Source organism: Oenanthe melanoleuca, chromosome 10, assembly GCF_029582105.1.
Source record: "Oenanthe melanoleuca isolate GR-GAL-2019-014 chromosome 10, OMel1.0, whole genome shotgun sequence".
Taxonomy (NCBI): Eukaryota; Metazoa; Chordata; class Aves; order Passeriformes; family Muscicapidae; genus Oenanthe; species Oenanthe melanoleuca.
The window spans coordinates 19303912-19321677 of NC_079344.1; the positions used below are offsets into that span (position 1 = coordinate 19303912).

The following is a 17766-nucleotide window of genomic DNA, read 5'->3' on the forward strand; positions in this document are numbered from 1 at the left end:
TTCCTATAGGGAATGATTTCTGATTTTCCTAACTCTGTTTGCTGTTGGGTCATTCCTCAGCTGAGCACTGACTTCCCAACAGGGAAGCCTTTTCTTAAAGGCTTTTAATCTTATTTCTTTGATGCTCATGTAATTAAAGTTTATAGTCTCAAGTGAGTGGATTTTTAGCATTGGGTGTATTTCTGTAATGTTATTGCTTGATACTGGTTAAAATTAAGCAAAACCTGCAATGTTTTATCAAGCTGTTACTTTGCCTTCAAAAATTAAGATTTCCATCTATGAGTTTTGGAGATCTGAATGCTGCACAAGTTCTGTAGTCTGTAGAAGAGATTCAAATAAATAAAATAATCACTGTTTACATACTTTAGTCTATTATGAAAATAGATTCAATCATAGATTCAATTCAACATATTTCCCAAAAATTTTAGTTCTACTGTTTGCTGAAGTCCAAATTATTTTAGTTTACACATCATATTATATGAAGAAACCTAAAATTCTGTTAAAAAAATACAGACTTCTAGACCTATATTTAAATTCTGGGTTTATCCAAGCTCTGCATTTCTACATTACATAGTTTTCTCTCTTTGCAGATTGAAGCTGGACAATATTGTACCTTTGTCATTTCTACGGATGGCTCTGTTAGAGCCTGCGGGAAAGGCAGCTATGGGAGACTGGGACTGGGAGACTCCAACAATCAGTCCACACTGAAAAAATTGACTTTTGAGCCTCACAGGTCTATTAAAAAGGTGTCGTCTTCAAAAGGATCTGATGGTCACACTTTAGCATTTACAACAGAAGGGGAAGTCTTCAGCTGGGGTGATGGTGACTACGGAAAACTGGGACATGGCAATAGTTCAACTCAGAAATACCCCAAACTTATCCAGGGTCCCCTGCAAGGGAAGGTATGTTTTTTACAGTAGAGCAACTGTTCTTTTCTTCATCTGGGATGTTGTGTAAAGTCTGAAATAGATAAAAGCCTAATAAAAAGTTCTGTGTTTTTTTTGTAGACTTGTCTTTGAGGCTGGGTCTGCTTTCAGTAAAACACCAGAGCTTATGGTTACCTGTAGGCCTGGGATTTGGGCAGTGGCATTGTCAGGAAATCTTCTCATAGTCTTGAGTCAAACTTGTTCAGGGGCTTTCATGGAATTGCAGTTTCTGTTTTGCTAGCTGCAACATCAAGGCTTTCATATATAGCTTCTTTAGTTCTTAAACATCCACCGATGCTGCTTTTTTCTCCAGTAAGACTTATTTCCCCATATCAAATAAATAGAAAAGATTGCAAAGATTGTGTACTTGATTCATGTGAATGAACAAGTTAATTCATGTAGACTCCTGAAACTTGACTCTCCCAGGCCTTCAGACTTGTCACTTGATTGGTATAAAAACTTCATTTTCCTTTTTCCCTTTGCATGTACTGTAGGTGGTTGTGTGTGTGTCAGCAGGCTACAGACACAGTGCTGCTGTTACAGAAGATGGGGAGCTGTACACATGGGGAGAAGGAGACTTCGGAAGATTAGGTAATTTGAACATTTCATGAGATGCTTTTGGAAGAATTCCTGTGTCTAATAAGGATTTTATGCATCTGTTTGCCTTATTCTCTAACTGTCCCCTCTGTTACACGTACACATGTATTCAAGTGTGTATGTACAGCTGGCTAGTGCAGAGGCTCTGTAAAGTTTCTAATGCAGTTAATTTTACAAAGATTTTTTTAAAAAGATTTTTCATTTTGATGCAAGTTGCTTTTATTCATTCATAAGACTATATGATTGCTAATGCCACTGGAATGTAAACAGTAGACATTTTAAATAAACTGGAATTCTAGATGAACCTCATATAGTGTGATGGTAGAATGAGCCTTTGAAGAGTCAGGAATAACTGGCTAATAATATCAAGGGTCTGATTCTAATAAAGATACTTGATGTTACATTTGCCAGAATGGCTTAGTGTTCTTTTACTTTCATACATCTAAAAAGTTAAATTTACCTGAAACAAGAAACCCTGTATTGTTATTTGCTTCAAGTTCACTTGTCTGTTTCATCATCTTTGCTGTAGAGCTGCTATGCTTGGAATAAAACTACTCTTCTCAAGCAAGTTCATTTCAACCAACAGGTTTTGAAAAGAAAGTTGTTTCAGTTGAGCTTTAGTTCCCTTTTGTTTTCTTTGACTGTCACAATCATCAAGCATAGAGGGGTAAAAGCAAGCAAGTGGCAGGGGTGGAAGATGAGGAGTGTTTGACAATTACAGTTTTCAAGGGTATCAGTAGAAGTTCAGAGTGTATCCCTGTTGTTAAGAGAAAAACTCCGTGTTAGAGGTTTAACTGGAATTTTGGTGGGAATTGTGGAAACATTCTCCTTGAGTTTTAGATTGTTGTAGAGTTTTGATGTCCTTTGCAGGTCTTGGACTGTTCAATGGTGAGTTCCAGAACGTAGCTAGACAGTAACATTTCATTGAGTTATTGGAAATTGTTCATATTTAATCAGTTATGGATACCAGTGATATTAATTTTCCTCTCTTCTCCATTTTTCTTCCATATCCACAGGATCTCTGGAGTTTAGCAGAAATTACACTTGTAAAGTGTAGGTGATGGGTGTAATGTTCTTGGTTTCTGCAGGAAGGAGCTGTTGGCGCTGTGGCTGCTGATGCGTTCAGTCTGTGCAGCGTGGGCAGCAGTGACAGGGGGTCCCCATTGCAGCTGCCTGTGCTCAGCAGGGTACCGGCTGCCCACTGCTGGGAGTCTGGCTCTTCATCAGCTGGGATTGAAGGCACTTGTGCTAGAAATTCTTTTCAGCCAGGTAGAAGATAATGGTCAGTTTTAGAGGCAGTGAGATACAAACAGGTGTTCTGGAGTAAACCCTAAAGATTAAATGTTTAACTTTACAACAGGTGTCTTCCAAACCTTACTACAAATCTTTCCAAGAAGTCAGCAGAAATCTTCATTTGTGGTGACTGCAGTGCATGTGTAATTTGCAAAATCTTATGATTGCAAAACAGAAATAGGCCTTTAATCTTCACAAAAGAAAAAGACGTTTTATTTTTTTCCTTAGGTCATGGTGACAGCAACAGCCGCAACATTCCAACTTTAGTGAAAGATATTAGCAATGTAGGAGAGGTGTCCTGTGGCAGCTCACACACCATAGCTCTGTCCAAAGATGGGAGAACAGTGTGGTCGTTTGGAGGAGGAGACAATGGTGGGTAAAACTAATGTTATTGTCTTATTCCATCTGCCTCATAGTTCCAGTACTCCTTGCAGTTTGGTTCTGGTTTTTATTCGTTGTTTGGTGGTTCTTCAAGAAATGGATTCTTAAAAAAATCCAATTACAATATCTGAAGTTCACTTGCAAGATGATAAGGTTAAAAAAAAAAGATTTTCAGCAAAGGAGGGGTTTCACAGCACAGAAAGGTCAGTGAATGGATGAACAGTTCTGGAAAAAATGCTGTGCTGATGACTTTCAAATAAGTTCTCTCATGATATGACAGTAACTATTTATGTCCTACAAACTATTACATATAAACTGCCTGAGATTAGTATTTCAATTTTAAAATAGACTTCAAGTCTTCCTCAAGTCTGTAATTACTGTAATTGGAAGAGAATGGGTTTTATAAAAATCATAATACATTTTAATTTTAAAAAGCCACACTGACATTTTTGGAAAACAAAAAAAAAACTCTTGGGGTACTTTTTTAATTGCTGTCTATCCATTGAAAATACCTCCTAGCTGTGTTTCCTCCTTTTGCAGGCAAACTTGGTCATGGTGATACAAATCGAGTATATAAACCTAAAGTTATAGAAGCTTTGCAAGGAATGTTTATTCGAAAGGTTTGTGCTGGAAGTCAGTCTTCGCTTGCCTTGACATCAACAGGGCAGGTAGGCTAAATCAAGTTTTCACTCAGATTGTGGGAGTTGGTGAAGAGGGTCTGGATCCACATTTTCTCAGCATTTATTATTTTGACTGTTGAGGAAATGTTCAGCTAGTACTTAAGTAGAAGTGAAGTTCTCGATTAGAGGTTGGAGTACCTAATGCACAAGAGTATTTCAAAATGTGCTGAGTCGTCTAAAACACTTGAAGATTCTTGCTTAGTCATAGAAAACGTAGTATTTTTAGGTTAATGAATGTAACCAGCGTAAAATCAAATTGGATTCAAGAAACAAACAGCAGTGGAATGCTTTTAATTTTTAATATAGTAACCAACTTAGGTGATTTAGTGATTTGATAGTTTTTAAAATGTGTATGTATACTAGAATATAGATGTTAACAGCAAGTTTTATTTCTGATCTGAAAAATCTCAGGAGAGTCTGGGGATAAATGCTGAGGAGGGCCTTTCCTGGCATGATGGATACATGTCCTTCAATAAGCATTTTCGCAGGTGGCCTCCCCACCTTCAGTTCTGTGCCTCTGGCAGTGGATTTTCCAAGAGGGAGTCAGGAATGTGGGTATTAACTGCAGCAGCCTTCCTCTCCAGTGCTGTGCTCTGGGGCGGTGGGTTTTCCAAGAGGGGGTTAGGAATGCTGGCATTCACTGCCGCAGTTCATTTCCCTGCAGCAGCCTCCCTCTCCCGTGCTGTGCTCTGGGGTGGTGGGTTTTCCAAGAGGGGGTTGGGAATGCTGGCATTCACTGCTGCAGTTTGTTTCCCTGCAGCAGCCTCCCTCTCCAGTGCTGTGCTCTGGGGTGGTGGGTTTTCCAAGAGGGGGTTAGGAATGCTGACATTCACTGCAGCAGTTTGTTTCCCTGCAGCAGCCTCCTTCCCCAGTGCTGTGCTCTGGAGCACCTCCATGCTGGGGAAGGAGTGCTGTAGATGGGTGCTCAGTCAGGAGGGTGCTGTGCCCTGCTGCTGAAGGTGTGGTTGCAGTTGCTGTCAGGTGGTTTGCTGGGATGCTGTTGCTGTGCTCAGCAGCTGTTGTGTGTTGCTCTGCCCCAGGTGTACGCATGGGGCTGCGGTGCCTGCCTTGGCTGTGGCTCCTCGGAGGCGACTGCTCTCAGACCCAAGCTCATTGAGGAGCTGGCTGCTACCAGGATCGTTGACATTTCCATTGGTGACAGCCACTGCTTGGCACTTTCTCATGGTAAGGAGAACGAGCTGTAAAAATACACAATCCTCCTCTTTATCATAAGCAATTGTGTCTCAGCTTTTGTTTTCTACTTTATTCATGTTTCTAGATAATGAAGTTTATGCTTGGGGTAACAATTCAATGGGACAGTGTGGCCAGGGAAACTCTACTGGCCCTATTACTAAACCGAAGAAAGTCAGTGGTTTAGATGGAGTTGCAATTCAACAGATTTCAGCAGGAACATCCCATAGCCTTGCCTGGACAGCTCTTCCAAGGGACAGGTAACAGTGATATTTGGGACAGGTATAATTTTATTCTTTTATAAAAGTCCACTTTGAGATACATTTATCTATTTCCTAAAGGTGTTTCCATATCATAAGTGTCAAGTATTCTGGCTGGAATGTTTTGGTCTGAAAAGTCTTACTCCTCTCCTCTTTCCTCCCTCCTCTAATTCTTGCATGTTACAAGTGAAAATGTATCAGCACCAAATATTTTGATATCTCATCTTTGTATATGAATGTTTCTTACATGTAGTTAGACAAAACCTACCTCTGTTGACTAAATATTGACAAGGTAATCAGTGGGAAGTGAAACAACTCAGTGTTTTTTATTTTTTGCTTCTGAGGGGATTTTTTTATGGCTTAGGAAATTTCTTCTAGTGTAATAAGTAGTACACTAATCAGGAGACTTTGGAAAGGGGAAATTCAGGCAAATTACTGAGGTGCATTTAAAGATCTTAAAAAAAATTCTGTAAGGTTACATGTTAAAACTGAAAATAGGTACCTAAATAAATAGTTTAGTTATTAATGTACAGTAATTCAGACACCAAAGATGTTAGCAAGTGATTGAAGTAACCTAGTAAACTTTTATGTGTGGACTAACACAAAGGAACACAAAAACTTGATATATGGAAGATAATGCAAGAAAAATTTCAAATGCCCTGTTTTCAAGGGAGCAGTCAACTAAGGAAATAGTGAGACTCAAATAGGAGTAAGTGCTGCTTCCCCTTTTGTGTTCTCCCTGCATTTTATCAAAGTCTCTAGCCTAAGATTTGTAGTAAAACAAGCTTTGTGAGTACTGGTCAGCCTTTGCATGAATAAGATTAAATGCATATGGCTTCAGATTTATGGTATTGAGGTGTTTTTGTCCATAAATGTGGGGTGTTTGATTGTAAAGAGTTTTACAGAAAAGAGAGCAGAAAAATAACTTCATGGGTCAGGAAGGTGTACTGCCATAATTGTATTAGTTTGCCCTAAGAAAGAAACTGGTTTAGTTAAATGTGTATTCAACCTCTTTAAAGTATTAATTTATTAAAGCAGTTGAAGATTTCCAGAAGGTAATTTTCTTTGATGTTTGATTCCAGGCAAGTTGTGGCATGGCACAGACCCTATTGTGTCGACCTTGAAGAAAGTACCTTTTCACATCTTCGTTCTTTTCTCGAGCACTACTGTGACAAAATTAACAGTGAAATTCCTCCTCTTCCTTTTCCTTCATCAAGGTACATACAGCATGCGCATGTTACAGATTTCTAGATTTGTTGTTTCAATACAGCAGTTGTGCATGGCTTAGTCCTGGTTAGTCTATTCTTTGCTCACTCAGGTGCCATTTGTGTAGAATTATTCTAGTGCATTTGCATAACAGAGGAGCTTTACAGTGTCTCAAATTACTCTGAAATTTATTTTCATTATGCAATGAATTAAATGCTTCAGAGTTTTCCTTGGAAACACATTTTTCTATGTAGATGAAAATGCTTTTACTGTTTCCGTGTTGTCAGTTACTTCTGTAACCAGTGTTTCAGAATTTTTTTTTAAGAGGACTAGAAATGAATATCCTGACTTTTTGTTTTTAACCTGATTGTTGTACTTCTAAATCTTCTGACAGAAGATTACGTTTATTTCTTCTTAATTTTTTTTCCTCTGTGCATCATATTATTGTTTATTTCTATATTTTGGAACGGTTTTGCCTCATAATTCATGGGACTACTAATCTAAAGTGAATGCCTCTTGCAACCATTGTCTACAAAGTCACTTCTCCATTCTAGTTTCAGTTTTTGTCCTTTTAAGCAGGTTGGCAGTAAGTTTTTCAGAGGAGTTTCCTTAAACTCCCAGTTGGAATTTACTTGCCTTTCTGGTATGAAAAATCAAAGGAGAGGTAAAAGCTTAGCGCACAAATAAGAGGAAGGAAGTAATGCTAATAACAGCAGAGGTTAACAGGTATACATTCCTTTTCCAGGGAACATCACAATTTTCTTAAATTGTGTTTGAAGCTGCTTTCTAATCACCTTGCACTTGCACTGGCTGGAGGTGTAGCCACCAGCATTCTTGGCCGGCAGGCTGGTCCTCTTCGAAACCTCTTGTTCAGACTGATGGACTCTTCTGTCCCTGATGAAATTCAAGAGGTAAGTAATGCCTTGTTGTTCACATGTGAAAATTGTACTACTCTCTTCTTTTTTTTTTCATGTACTTGGATATTTATCAGACTTTCTGAACAGTTCTGACTTGCCAGTTTTACTCGTGAAAGTTAAAAAATGTAGTCACCATCACTGTTTTATGATCTGAAAGCGGAGGGAAATGTTTGCATAAGAATTTAAAAAAGCTGCTTTATTTTCTAACTTTTAAATTATTCTTCCCTGTAATAGTGAGCCTAAAATGTTAATGTGATGGATTGAGTAATTAACTTGGTTGAGTGATTTTCCTAAGATGCACTCTTACAGCAAATAGCAACTTGTGTTGGTCTTGTTTCACTCCTTCAATGAACTGCACATGTTTGTGTCATAGCATAAAAGATTGGTGTGCTATTGTGTGCTAGAATCCTGATATTAAATGAAAATTAACCAGATATTTGGGGTTTATCATGTGTAATGTACGGTGTGTTTCAAGGATACAGATGGGTTTGTTATTTCCCTTCTTCACTGTAGAAGTATTTTCTGCTGCTCTAATTTTAGGTGGTAATTGAGACACTGTCAGTTGGAGCAACTATGCTGCTTCCTCCATTGCGAGAGAGAATGGAATTGCTGCATTCCCTTCTGCCCCAAGGTCCTGATAGATGGGAAAGCTTATCAAAAGGACAGGTAAGGTCAAGAAAAATATGCCTGAGAGCAGTTGTGGTTTGCTTTGGGTTTTTCTGGGAGAACATTTTGAGCTTTGAGGTGAGCCTCATCTGCAGAGTGCAAGCACATTTCTGGGGAGAAGCAGTGCAAACCCCAATATAACAAAATCTGTAGGGCAGCCTGGCTAAACCAGAAGGGAGTGAGTCAGGGAGCACTGCTTGTTTTCTCAGGTGAAGGTCAACTACAGAGAGCTTAGGAATTGCTTAGACAAATTTAGAGATGAGATAATTTTTAATACTAGATTGATTGAACAAGCCATGGTAAGACAAAAGTGACTGTTTTCTGGGATGAATACTTGTATAATGCTTTCTCTACATGTATTTCACCCTACTTTGCAAAGATGACTGCAAAGTTCTTTTCTGTACCCTTTTTCCTATGTACAGGGTAGAGTGTGCTTAGGAAATTGTATCTCTCCCACCTGTCTTCCCAAATAATCTGATAACCAGGACATACTGGAGAAAGTGTTTGGTTCAGTGTCTTACCCTCATTGCCCACCAGGTGGACAATCTGGTTTCTGTCTCTCTTAATCTCAGGTTTTTACTAGGTATGGTCAATCTAATTCAGTATATTTATCCATTCTCTAGTAGTACAAATCTTCAGGAAAACCTGGAATATTTTGGTAAAGCCCTCCATCTTATTTCTGTTTCCCATTAGAATATTTTTGTTGGGTAACTGCCTAATGCTTCTTTTCTTCTTAGCTCACTATTTTATCTTCATTAACAAAAAGTGATTTTTGTGTCTGAACGTTTTCCTTTAGAGAATGCAGCTGGACATTATTCTGACAAGCTTGCAGGATCACACCCATGTAGCTTCCCTGCTTGGCTATAGCTCCCCATCTGACAGCACAGAAACTTCCTCCTTATGTATCAGCTATGGAAACCTCTCTGATCAAGCATATGCTCTCCAGAGCAGTCATCCAGATACACATCTAGCTGAAATCTTAATGAAGACTCTTCTAAGAAACTTGGGATTTTATACAGTATGTACAGGCTTCATATCAATATATTTAAAAAAATTAAGATAAACTTTTGATACTTTGAAGGGTGCTTATTTCCCCCCCATCTTAAGGAAATTATGCTCATTTTGTTTATCTAAAGTAGCAGTGGCACATGTATTTGTCCTTAGGTGGACAGAAGTGAGTTAAATCATCTCTAACAACATGGTTCTAGTATTGCTGTAGTGGTATTTATTAAGGTGACTTTCATAAATGCAGCTGTTTTCATATCAGACTATTTTATTGCTCCAGCTTTGGCTTCAGAGCTTTTTTGGAAGAGAAAACGTAGCACAAGAAGTAAATTGATTGCATGCAGTCAGTATAATCTCAGCTGCAGGGAATAATGAGCAGGACACCAGAAGCATGAATGTGTTTAACTTCACTGGGATGGTAACTACCTTGTAATAGAGCGGCAAACACAGGTGTTATTAAACACAGTGTGTCAGTGGACTGTTGATCTTAGAAAGTGTAGGGGAGCATGAGAGCAAGTCACTGACTCAGCTTTGTATTCAGCCAGCCAGTTGAACTCAACAGCCAGAAGAAATCAGAGGTTTGTGCTTCCCTGGCATGGTGTGGAGCTCCTGCATGCAGGGTGGCAGTGGTTTTAGTTCTCACCAGACCTCCTTCAGTCAGCAAGGTGGAGCTGTCTGCTTTGGATTGCCTGCTTGAAACTCAGTTTTTCCAGTGGATTCCAAAGGAAGTCAAGCAGCCATCTGTGTTCTCCTTCTATTGCCATCCTAGATAGTGCAAACAGGGATTCTAATGAGAGATGCCTTATGCATCAGCCCACAACAGATCCTAAGGAATTATTCTTTATTTTAACTCATTGTGCTCTGGGAGCTAGATCAGGAAGTGAGCTTTTTAATCTAGTTATCTTTGGTGAGGAATAAAAACATTGCTGCATGTGACAGAAACATTTTAAGAAATGTTTGCCTGACGGCTACCACAATCACTCCTGTGACATTATAAACAATTGGAATTTCAAGTTTGCTTATCCCATGATCCACTTGACATTACCAATTTCTCCAGTAATTGCAGTGCACATAGTAAGGATAAGAGTGCTTCTTTGTAGGTGATAGTAAAGTATTGTAGCACTTAAAGCAGAGTTAATTGTTATCTTTTTCTCCCTTTTGTTTTAATAGGACCAAGCCTTTGGAGAACTGGAAAAAAACAGTGATAAATTTTTACTAGGTACATCATCATCAGAAAACAGCCAGCCTGCTCATCTGCATGAGCTTTTGTGTTCCCTACAGAAACAATTGCTGGCTTATTGCCACATCAACAGTGTTACTGAGGTGTGTGTCCTTATATTTGCCATTTAGGAGAGAAAAAATAATTCAGTATTCATAAGCACCAGAATGTTGTAAGGTTCCTTTTGAAAATTTTCAGAGTATTTTTAAACTGTAGTGATTTGAATAGTAAGCCCCTTATATGGATTTACAGAGCTATTCTTCCATTTGTTTCCTTCTAGAATTCCAGCAGTGTGGCACTACTTCACAAACACCTGCAGCTTTTGTTGCCTCATGCTACTGATATCTACTCCCGTTCTGCAACACTGCTTAAGGAAAGCTCTTGGAATGGGAGTGTTGGGGTGAAACTGAGAGGTAACTGTCCATGGAAAAGTCAGTAATGATGGCTCTTTTTTTTGCTTAATTTTGAATTTAAAAAATCCCTTATTTTTCTAATATGTGCATAAATTCAGCATTCCAAGTCTCCCCCAAAGGAGGAGATGAGGTGTCTACCCAGGAATGGCATCTGATTCATGTTTTTGATAGGACATTTTGTGAGCAGGAAAAGCACAGTTTGCAGAATGTGAATTTTCCATTCTGTTCACTTTCACTTCAGAATGTGAATGTGAACAGAATACAGAATGTGTATTATTGTTTCAGTTTCACTAGTTCTAGATTTCTCTTTTTAAAAGTACAATTATTGTGATTACTGAAAAGTGTGTGACTAAAATAAGAGATTAATAATTATTAAACAAACCCATTCAATCTGTATTGTTTAAGACATTCTGAGATAGCTGAGGTGCAATTCTTGTTAAGTTGTATCCCATAACTGTAATTCAGGTGTGGTTTTTTCTCTGCAGATGTGATTTATGTGTCAGCTGCTGGCAGCATGCTCTCTCAGATTGTCAACTCCCTGTTGCTGCTGCCAGTGTCAGTGGCCCGGCCTTTGCTGAGTTACCTGCTGGATCTGCTTCCACCTTTGGATCGTCTCAATAGACTCTTGCCTGCTGCAGCCCTTTTGGAAGATCAGGAATTACAGTGGCCTCTTCATGGTAAGTGTCAGAGCAAACATGCTTTTAATCTGAAAAGTAAACAGTGGCACCTTTTGTAGTAGAATTTAGTTCTCCCTTTTAAGGTGGCTGGTTTTTTAAACTATGTCTTGTACATTTCCTTTTCAATTTCCTTAATGTATTAATATCTCTTGCTGTGAAATATTTTTTCTACTCTGAGTGCCTTTTCCAGTTGTATCCTTAATCTCTACATGTTTATAAGAACCCAGAGAAATGTGTGTTAGACAAAGCAGGTTCTTGGGCTGAGTTTAAAAGAGCCTTTACTTCATGAGCAGCTGTGCCACTGTGCCATGAATGGTGGTGGCCTCTGCTGTGCTGTAATTCCAGTGTTCAGTGATCTGTTTGTTCCAGCTGCTGTTTCTTCAGTTGAAAGGTTGCTGATTGAGGGGTACATCTGCCATTAATTGGGAACTGTGAACAAATCTGCTGTTAGCTGTGAATTTTGGAGTTGTTTGTGATGCTGGCCACAGGTGCCTAAGCTGGCAGTGGATGTTGCAGGTGGCCCCGAGCTGCTGGAGCCTGTGGGCGTGCCCCTGCCACAGCCGGCGCAGTCGTGGGTGTGGCTGGTGGACCTGGAGAGGACGGTGGCACTGCTGGTTGGCCGCTGCCTGGGGGGGATGCTGCAGGGCCCTGCCGTGTCCCCCGAGGAGCAGGACACGGCTTATTGGCTCAAAACCCCTCTGTTCAGCGATGGAGTGGAGATGGACATTCCTCATCTGGGTGAGCTGCTCAGTGTAAATGTGTTAAGGTTGGAATTTCTCATGGTGTTTGAATGGGGCTCTGTAATTAAGGGTGGTCTTTCAGCATTCTTGTCTGGTTGTGTAGTAATACAGAATGTTCCAAAATGGTATTTAAGGTTATGATGTAGTCTATAAAGGGTCTTGGAAATGCATTCAGGAGAAAAAAAATCCCAGTTTCTCAGCGAAAGACTACAGACTTCACCCAGTTAATTGGAAATGTTTTACTCTTAGATGCTCAGCATTCAACAGACACACAGGAATGCAATTTTTCATATTAATTATAGGAAAATCTATTTTATTATACTTGCAAAATGATTTTTTTATTAATTAGAAATAAGACTATTAATAGCAAACTTCATTATTTATGATATGCCAGAATTATCAACAACTCAGCAGTGGTATTCCAGTCATACTTCCTGTCTGAATTGGGCACTTGCTTCTTTGTGCTCTGCTCCTCTTAGTTCCCATCTCCTCTTCCCGCTGATTCTGAGCAGGCTACTTCAAGACTTCCAAGACAGAGTGTTTTGAAATGGGTCCAGGCAGGAGTTGCAAGTGTATGTCTGTCCAGTTCAGATAGAAGTAATGATACAGATTTATGATCCTGAACAAGAATTGGATAATGCTTCTGAATCTCCATAGGTTTTATGTGGATTGTCTTTTAGGTCACTTTCCTATGTAAGGTCAGTTTCCAGAAGGACGATGACATGTCTTGACTGTTTTTTTTTTTTTTTTTTAACTAAGGGGAAGGGGAAAGGTGGTTTAAATGCTTTTAGATAGATGATGTAATCCTCAAAATTTGCCGAGTTTAATTTCTTTGGTATTTCTCTTCTGTTAGACAAATGCATGAGCTCATTGTTAGAAGTGGCCCTGTCTGGAAATGAGGAGCAGAAGCCCTTTGATTATAAGCTGAGACCAGAGATCACAGTCTATGTTGATTTGGCCTTGGGTTGTACAAAAGAGCCAGCAAGGAGCCTCTGGATCAGTATGCAGGACTATGCTGTCAGTAAAGGTGAGGTGCTGAAAATACCTGTGAGTGTTGAAAGCAAGTTAAATACTCCAGCTATGCTCCTAGCATAATCCTGTGTTTTCTTTGGCAATGAGTTTTAATTCTACAGCATGATAAACTTAATTTATTATTATGTTCCATGATCTTTCTTTTGTGTTTTCTGTTACTTACTTTTGACACTGATTTCAGTGCTTGGCAAATATGTAGCTCAATGTTGTTTTTCCCTCTGAACTGGTACGAAGAAACTCTTGTTTGCTTACTCAGTTGTTTTTTTCTATTTTCTGAGTAGAACAGGGTGAAACTTGCAATTAAAAAGAAAAATTAAAGGGGAGGAGATGGGGAACGCAAAGTAACTTACAAAATATGTTAGGAATGGAATGAAGGGGAAGTCATCTTTTGTTTTTCAGGTCTCTGGGAGGCTGGTCTTAGAGTAGTAATAGTTTTTCATGCTTATTGCCTAAATTCTGGGTTTCCTGCTCAAGCTTTCCAGGTTCCTTTTAATGAGATCTACTGAGCATCCAGAAATAATGTTCTGGACCAAGCTGAGCCAGATGAAGAAAAGAGCAAATGGTATTTACTATGTGCCTGTTGAGAACAGCACAGGGAGTTCTGTTACAGTATTTCACAGAATTGGGAATTTCAGTAAAGACAATGCTGGTTATCTGTTCGCAAAACCTGAGTTGGATGAGCTGACCTGAATAATTTAGGCTGTGGAACTGGGTTCCTTAGAAGTTAACGTGGGTCTGCTCTGTGCCAGCTGGCTGAAAGTAGTATGGTCACATTAGCAAGTTATGTGGCATCACAGACAAAGTCCTAGAACTTCTGAGGAGCAGGTGTGTTAGACTAGACCTGACTCTGGCCAGGTACGTTTTGTCACTCCTACAGCAGTTCACAAGGATTTATAGATAGCATTTAACAGAAAAATGTATTATAAGCATATTTGTAAAGAAGGGGGACAGTAATTTTTTTATTTCCCTCTGGAAAATCATGCTGTTTTGTGAAGGTTTGCTTGACAGTTATTTCATAGTGGACCAATATTATTTTCCTAATGGTTCTTTTTAAAGCGGGGAAACATTTTTAAAATAAGAAATTCAGTTCCTTAAAAAAAAAAAGGGACTTAAATGGCTCAAAATATTGAATACAATATTGAAAAAAGAAATATTTTTGGGTTTTGGGAGCAGTAGACAGTTTTGATGAATGGTTTCTATTTTCAGATTGGGATACTGCAACTTTAAGTAATGAATCACTCCTAGACACTGTGTCCAGATTTGTCCTTGCGGCTCTTCTGAAGCATACGAGTTTACTGAGTCAAGCTTGTGGTGAGAGCAGGCAAGTAACTTCAATCTGCTTTTAGAAGTTCAGCTGGACTCTGTCAGGAATTTGGTGTGATTGTTTTGTGGTTTGGGTGTGATTTTGTGCAGGTACCAGCCTGGCAAGGCCTTGGCAGAAGTTTACCGCTGTGTGTATAAAGTCCGGAGTCGTTTGCTTGCCTGCAAGAACATGGAGCTTATTCAGACCAGGTCATCCTCCAGAGACAGATGGGTAAGGCTCTGCACCTCTCTGCAGTTCTGCTGCCTTCCCTGGCCAGTAAGAAAATGTCACATAATTGCCAGTAGTTTTTTCTATCCTGTTGAAAAGCCTTCATGAGTTTCCTAGTGAAAATGGGCAGGGTGTAATTAGGAGTCCATTAGTCTGGAGTATGTGATGTTAAATCAATTAAAGCAAATGGTTGTTTGGCATCTTTTGACCCAAGCCTAGCCTCGAGCCTGGTTTTCCCTCTCCCTATCTCTGGAATGCTGGGCCATAGGAGCCCTACAGCTTAGCTGGAGATGGCTCGGCTGTCCTGGGCAGGCGACAGCTTTGTCTGGCTGCCATTCCTGAATCCATCTTTGTTATCTGGGCCTCTGAACCTCTCTCTTCCCCTTCCTTGCCTACCCCTTCTTCCTTCTTCCATGGCCACGTTATCTTCTTAGTCCTAGCATTACTTTAGGGCAACTTGTCCTTGTCAGCCCTATGTGAATGTCTGATATGAGAGCACTGGGCCTGAAATGGCAGCTTCTGAAAAGCTTTGTTGATGATGGGAGTGCTCAGTGAATTACAGGGGTAGGGCCTGTTTGGCAATACAAAGTAGTCCTTAAGGCAGGTTTCTCTGATAGGACTTTTAATTGTGGTTTACAGTCTACAAGCAAGATACTTTTAATGAAGAAAATTCTTCTGTAACATCAGGATTAAGAGGCTTTTTAGCTGTATTGTAAAGCACTGGTGGTGCTCTTTGAAACAGTATAGATATGTCTCCTACTTTTGATTAATATTACAGGGCTGTCTGTGTCTTGCCCACTTCCTTTCTCAGGGTAGGGGTCTAACATAGCTGCAAGAGACTCAGCACTTTGGAAAGCATTGGGTGTGCATGCAATAAATTCTGTTACTCCAAGAAATCCTCAAACTTACAGATGCAATACAGCAAATACGATCTATGGAGTAGATTTGTTGCTTCAGGTTCAATGCCATTGGTACCCAGGCTGATGGTTTCTAAAGGCTTTGGTGCTGAAGTGTCAAAGTTTGACTGTAGTGTCTAAGTAAGCTTTACAAGGAGACATTTTTCTGCAGATACTCTGAGTCACGGTTACAAAACGAAAATTAAATTTTCCAACTTAAGTATTTAAAGCCTTGAATTTAAACGACTGTATTTGTTGTTTATTTCACACAGTACCACAAATATTTTTTGATAGGAAGAAACTTCTTATTCAATACCTGTCTCCTTGTACATTAATCTTTCATTTTGGTGAGAATTAATTAAATTTCATTTGTGTATTTTTTTAAATCAAGATGCTAGATAACCAAGAATCTGCTGATGTTGATACTCAAGAACATTCTTTCACTCGTACAATTGATGAAGAAGCAGAAATGGAGGAGCAGGCAGAACGGGACAGGGAGGAAGGACACCCAGAACAAGAAGATGAAGAGGAGGAAAGAGAACATGAAGTTATGACAGCTGGTAGTAAGTACTGGTTATGTGTGTCAATAATGCCATGCCCTTTGGAAGGACAGTGTCTCTCTCTGAGGTAAAACTGAAAAATTGTTTAAAAGATTATGAAAGATCTATCTGCATAAACATTTTGAGAAGTTTATTTTTATACAGTGATGTAGTGTTTTTTATGGTTAAGGAAATTTGTTAGGTACAAAGGAATGTGAATGCTAAGTGAATTCACTGCAATTCAGGGCATCGACATGTACCAGCACTTCTGTATGCACTCTCTACAAGACTGCTTGGTTTCATCTTGTTTCTTCTAAAGTCCTTGTCAATAGTTTTTTCATCAGTACTCAGATACAGAATTTTGGCTGCGTTTGTATGTGTTAATATTTTAAGTAGTAAGCTTTGAAGAGTAATGTTATTCTGAAGTTTCGAAACAATACCATTGATTAATAGTTGACTGTGTTGGAATTCACCTCTGTCTTAGAATCTCTGCTCTTAAAAAAGTGGAGGGTTTAGTTAGAGTTTTGTATTTTTAACACTGTTTGCCATGTTTTCTCCTTAGCTTTCTAAACATCTTGTTTAATTCTTCAGAATATAGCTTGAAAAAGGTGAATTCCACAAACTGTTGTTGCACTGATTGGGGCTTGTACTCTAGCTTAGTGGGGTAGTGAATCCTTAATTTTTGCAGTTTCAGTGAAGCAACAGACAGTCACACAAGATTGTTTTTTTCTCTGGTGTGAACTGAGTTTCTCCAAGACACCATTTGTGTTAGCCTTGGACCATTTCTGTAGAATGCATGTAGCTTAAAAAATGAAATTGGCTGACTTGAAATATTTTCATTAGCTGCACAGTTTTCTTTTTCTTTTCCAAATATTGTTAGGATGTTTATCTTTTTCCAATCTCTGCTGTCATCTCTGGTTTTGCTGACAGTTTCCTATTAGGACTCCCACATTTCTCTTTGGGACCTTATTGATCAAAACAATGGTGTGTGTTACACCTTTAGTTTTATAGGATGTGTCACTCCATGGGCAGTGCAGTGCAGCTGAAGCGCACGTTCATGAGCGAATTTGTGATTCTAAAAGATTTACAACTCACCTGCTCAGTGTGTGCAGTATATTTGCCTGCTTGATTTGCAGTTATTCTGGGAAAATGCTCAGATCTCTCAAATTCCACCTGGACAGGGCTTCTTGGTACAATAAAGGAAATGTATCCAGAAACATCCAGCCACACAATAGTGTTACATGCACAGATAAGCAGGAAGATGATGAGAGGAGGATTCTCTCACCTGTGTTCCTAAGGGATGCTGAACCTGTCATGTGGAGCTCTATTCATAGCAGTGAAGGAAGTAATTAGTCTTACCGTTGCCTTTCCAAAGGGGACCTGAAAGTTTAAAATAAAAATTATTAAATCAAGAGAACTTGAGTTCTTTGGACATAGATGAAGAGGTCTCTCACACATACTCTTTAGAAGAATCTGACCCTTTAGACTACAGCAGAATTAAGTAAAGTATAGGCGCAGAATTTTGATAGGATCTTCATTGTACTGCCCAGAGCTAATAAAAGCCAGAAACTGTTCCAGTATTAAATTGGAGATACTC

General features: G+C 39.2%; 1 protein-coding gene across 1 annotated transcript in view; it reads left to right on the forward strand.

Annotated features, from left to right (window-relative positions):
* The window catches only part of HERC1 (HECT and RLD domain containing E3 ubiquitin protein ligase family member 1), a 91224-nt gene that overhangs the window by 16239 nt on the left and 57219 nt on the right, over positions 1-17766 (forward strand). The window contains exons 5-22 of the mRNA XM_056499769.1: positions 591-902; positions 1421-1517; positions 3045-3188; positions 3738-3865; positions 4918-5062; positions 5157-5328; positions 6411-6545; positions 7280-7445; positions 7992-8117; positions 8914-9135; positions 10293-10445; positions 10622-10754; positions 11240-11431; positions 11948-12169; positions 13025-13198; positions 14410-14524; positions 14617-14737; positions 16022-16193. Coding sequence (XP_056355744.1) covers positions 591-902; positions 1421-1517; positions 3045-3188; positions 3738-3865; positions 4918-5062; positions 5157-5328; positions 6411-6545; positions 7280-7445; positions 7992-8117; positions 8914-9135; positions 10293-10445; positions 10622-10754; positions 11240-11431; positions 11948-12169; positions 13025-13198; positions 14410-14524; positions 14617-14737; positions 16022-16193 — 2929 coding nt within the window. The remainder of the gene's footprint in view (positions 1-590; positions 903-1420; positions 1518-3044; positions 3189-3737; positions 3866-4917; positions 5063-5156; positions 5329-6410; positions 6546-7279; positions 7446-7991; positions 8118-8913; positions 9136-10292; positions 10446-10621; positions 10755-11239; positions 11432-11947; positions 12170-13024; positions 13199-14409; positions 14525-14616; positions 14738-16021; positions 16194-17766) is intronic.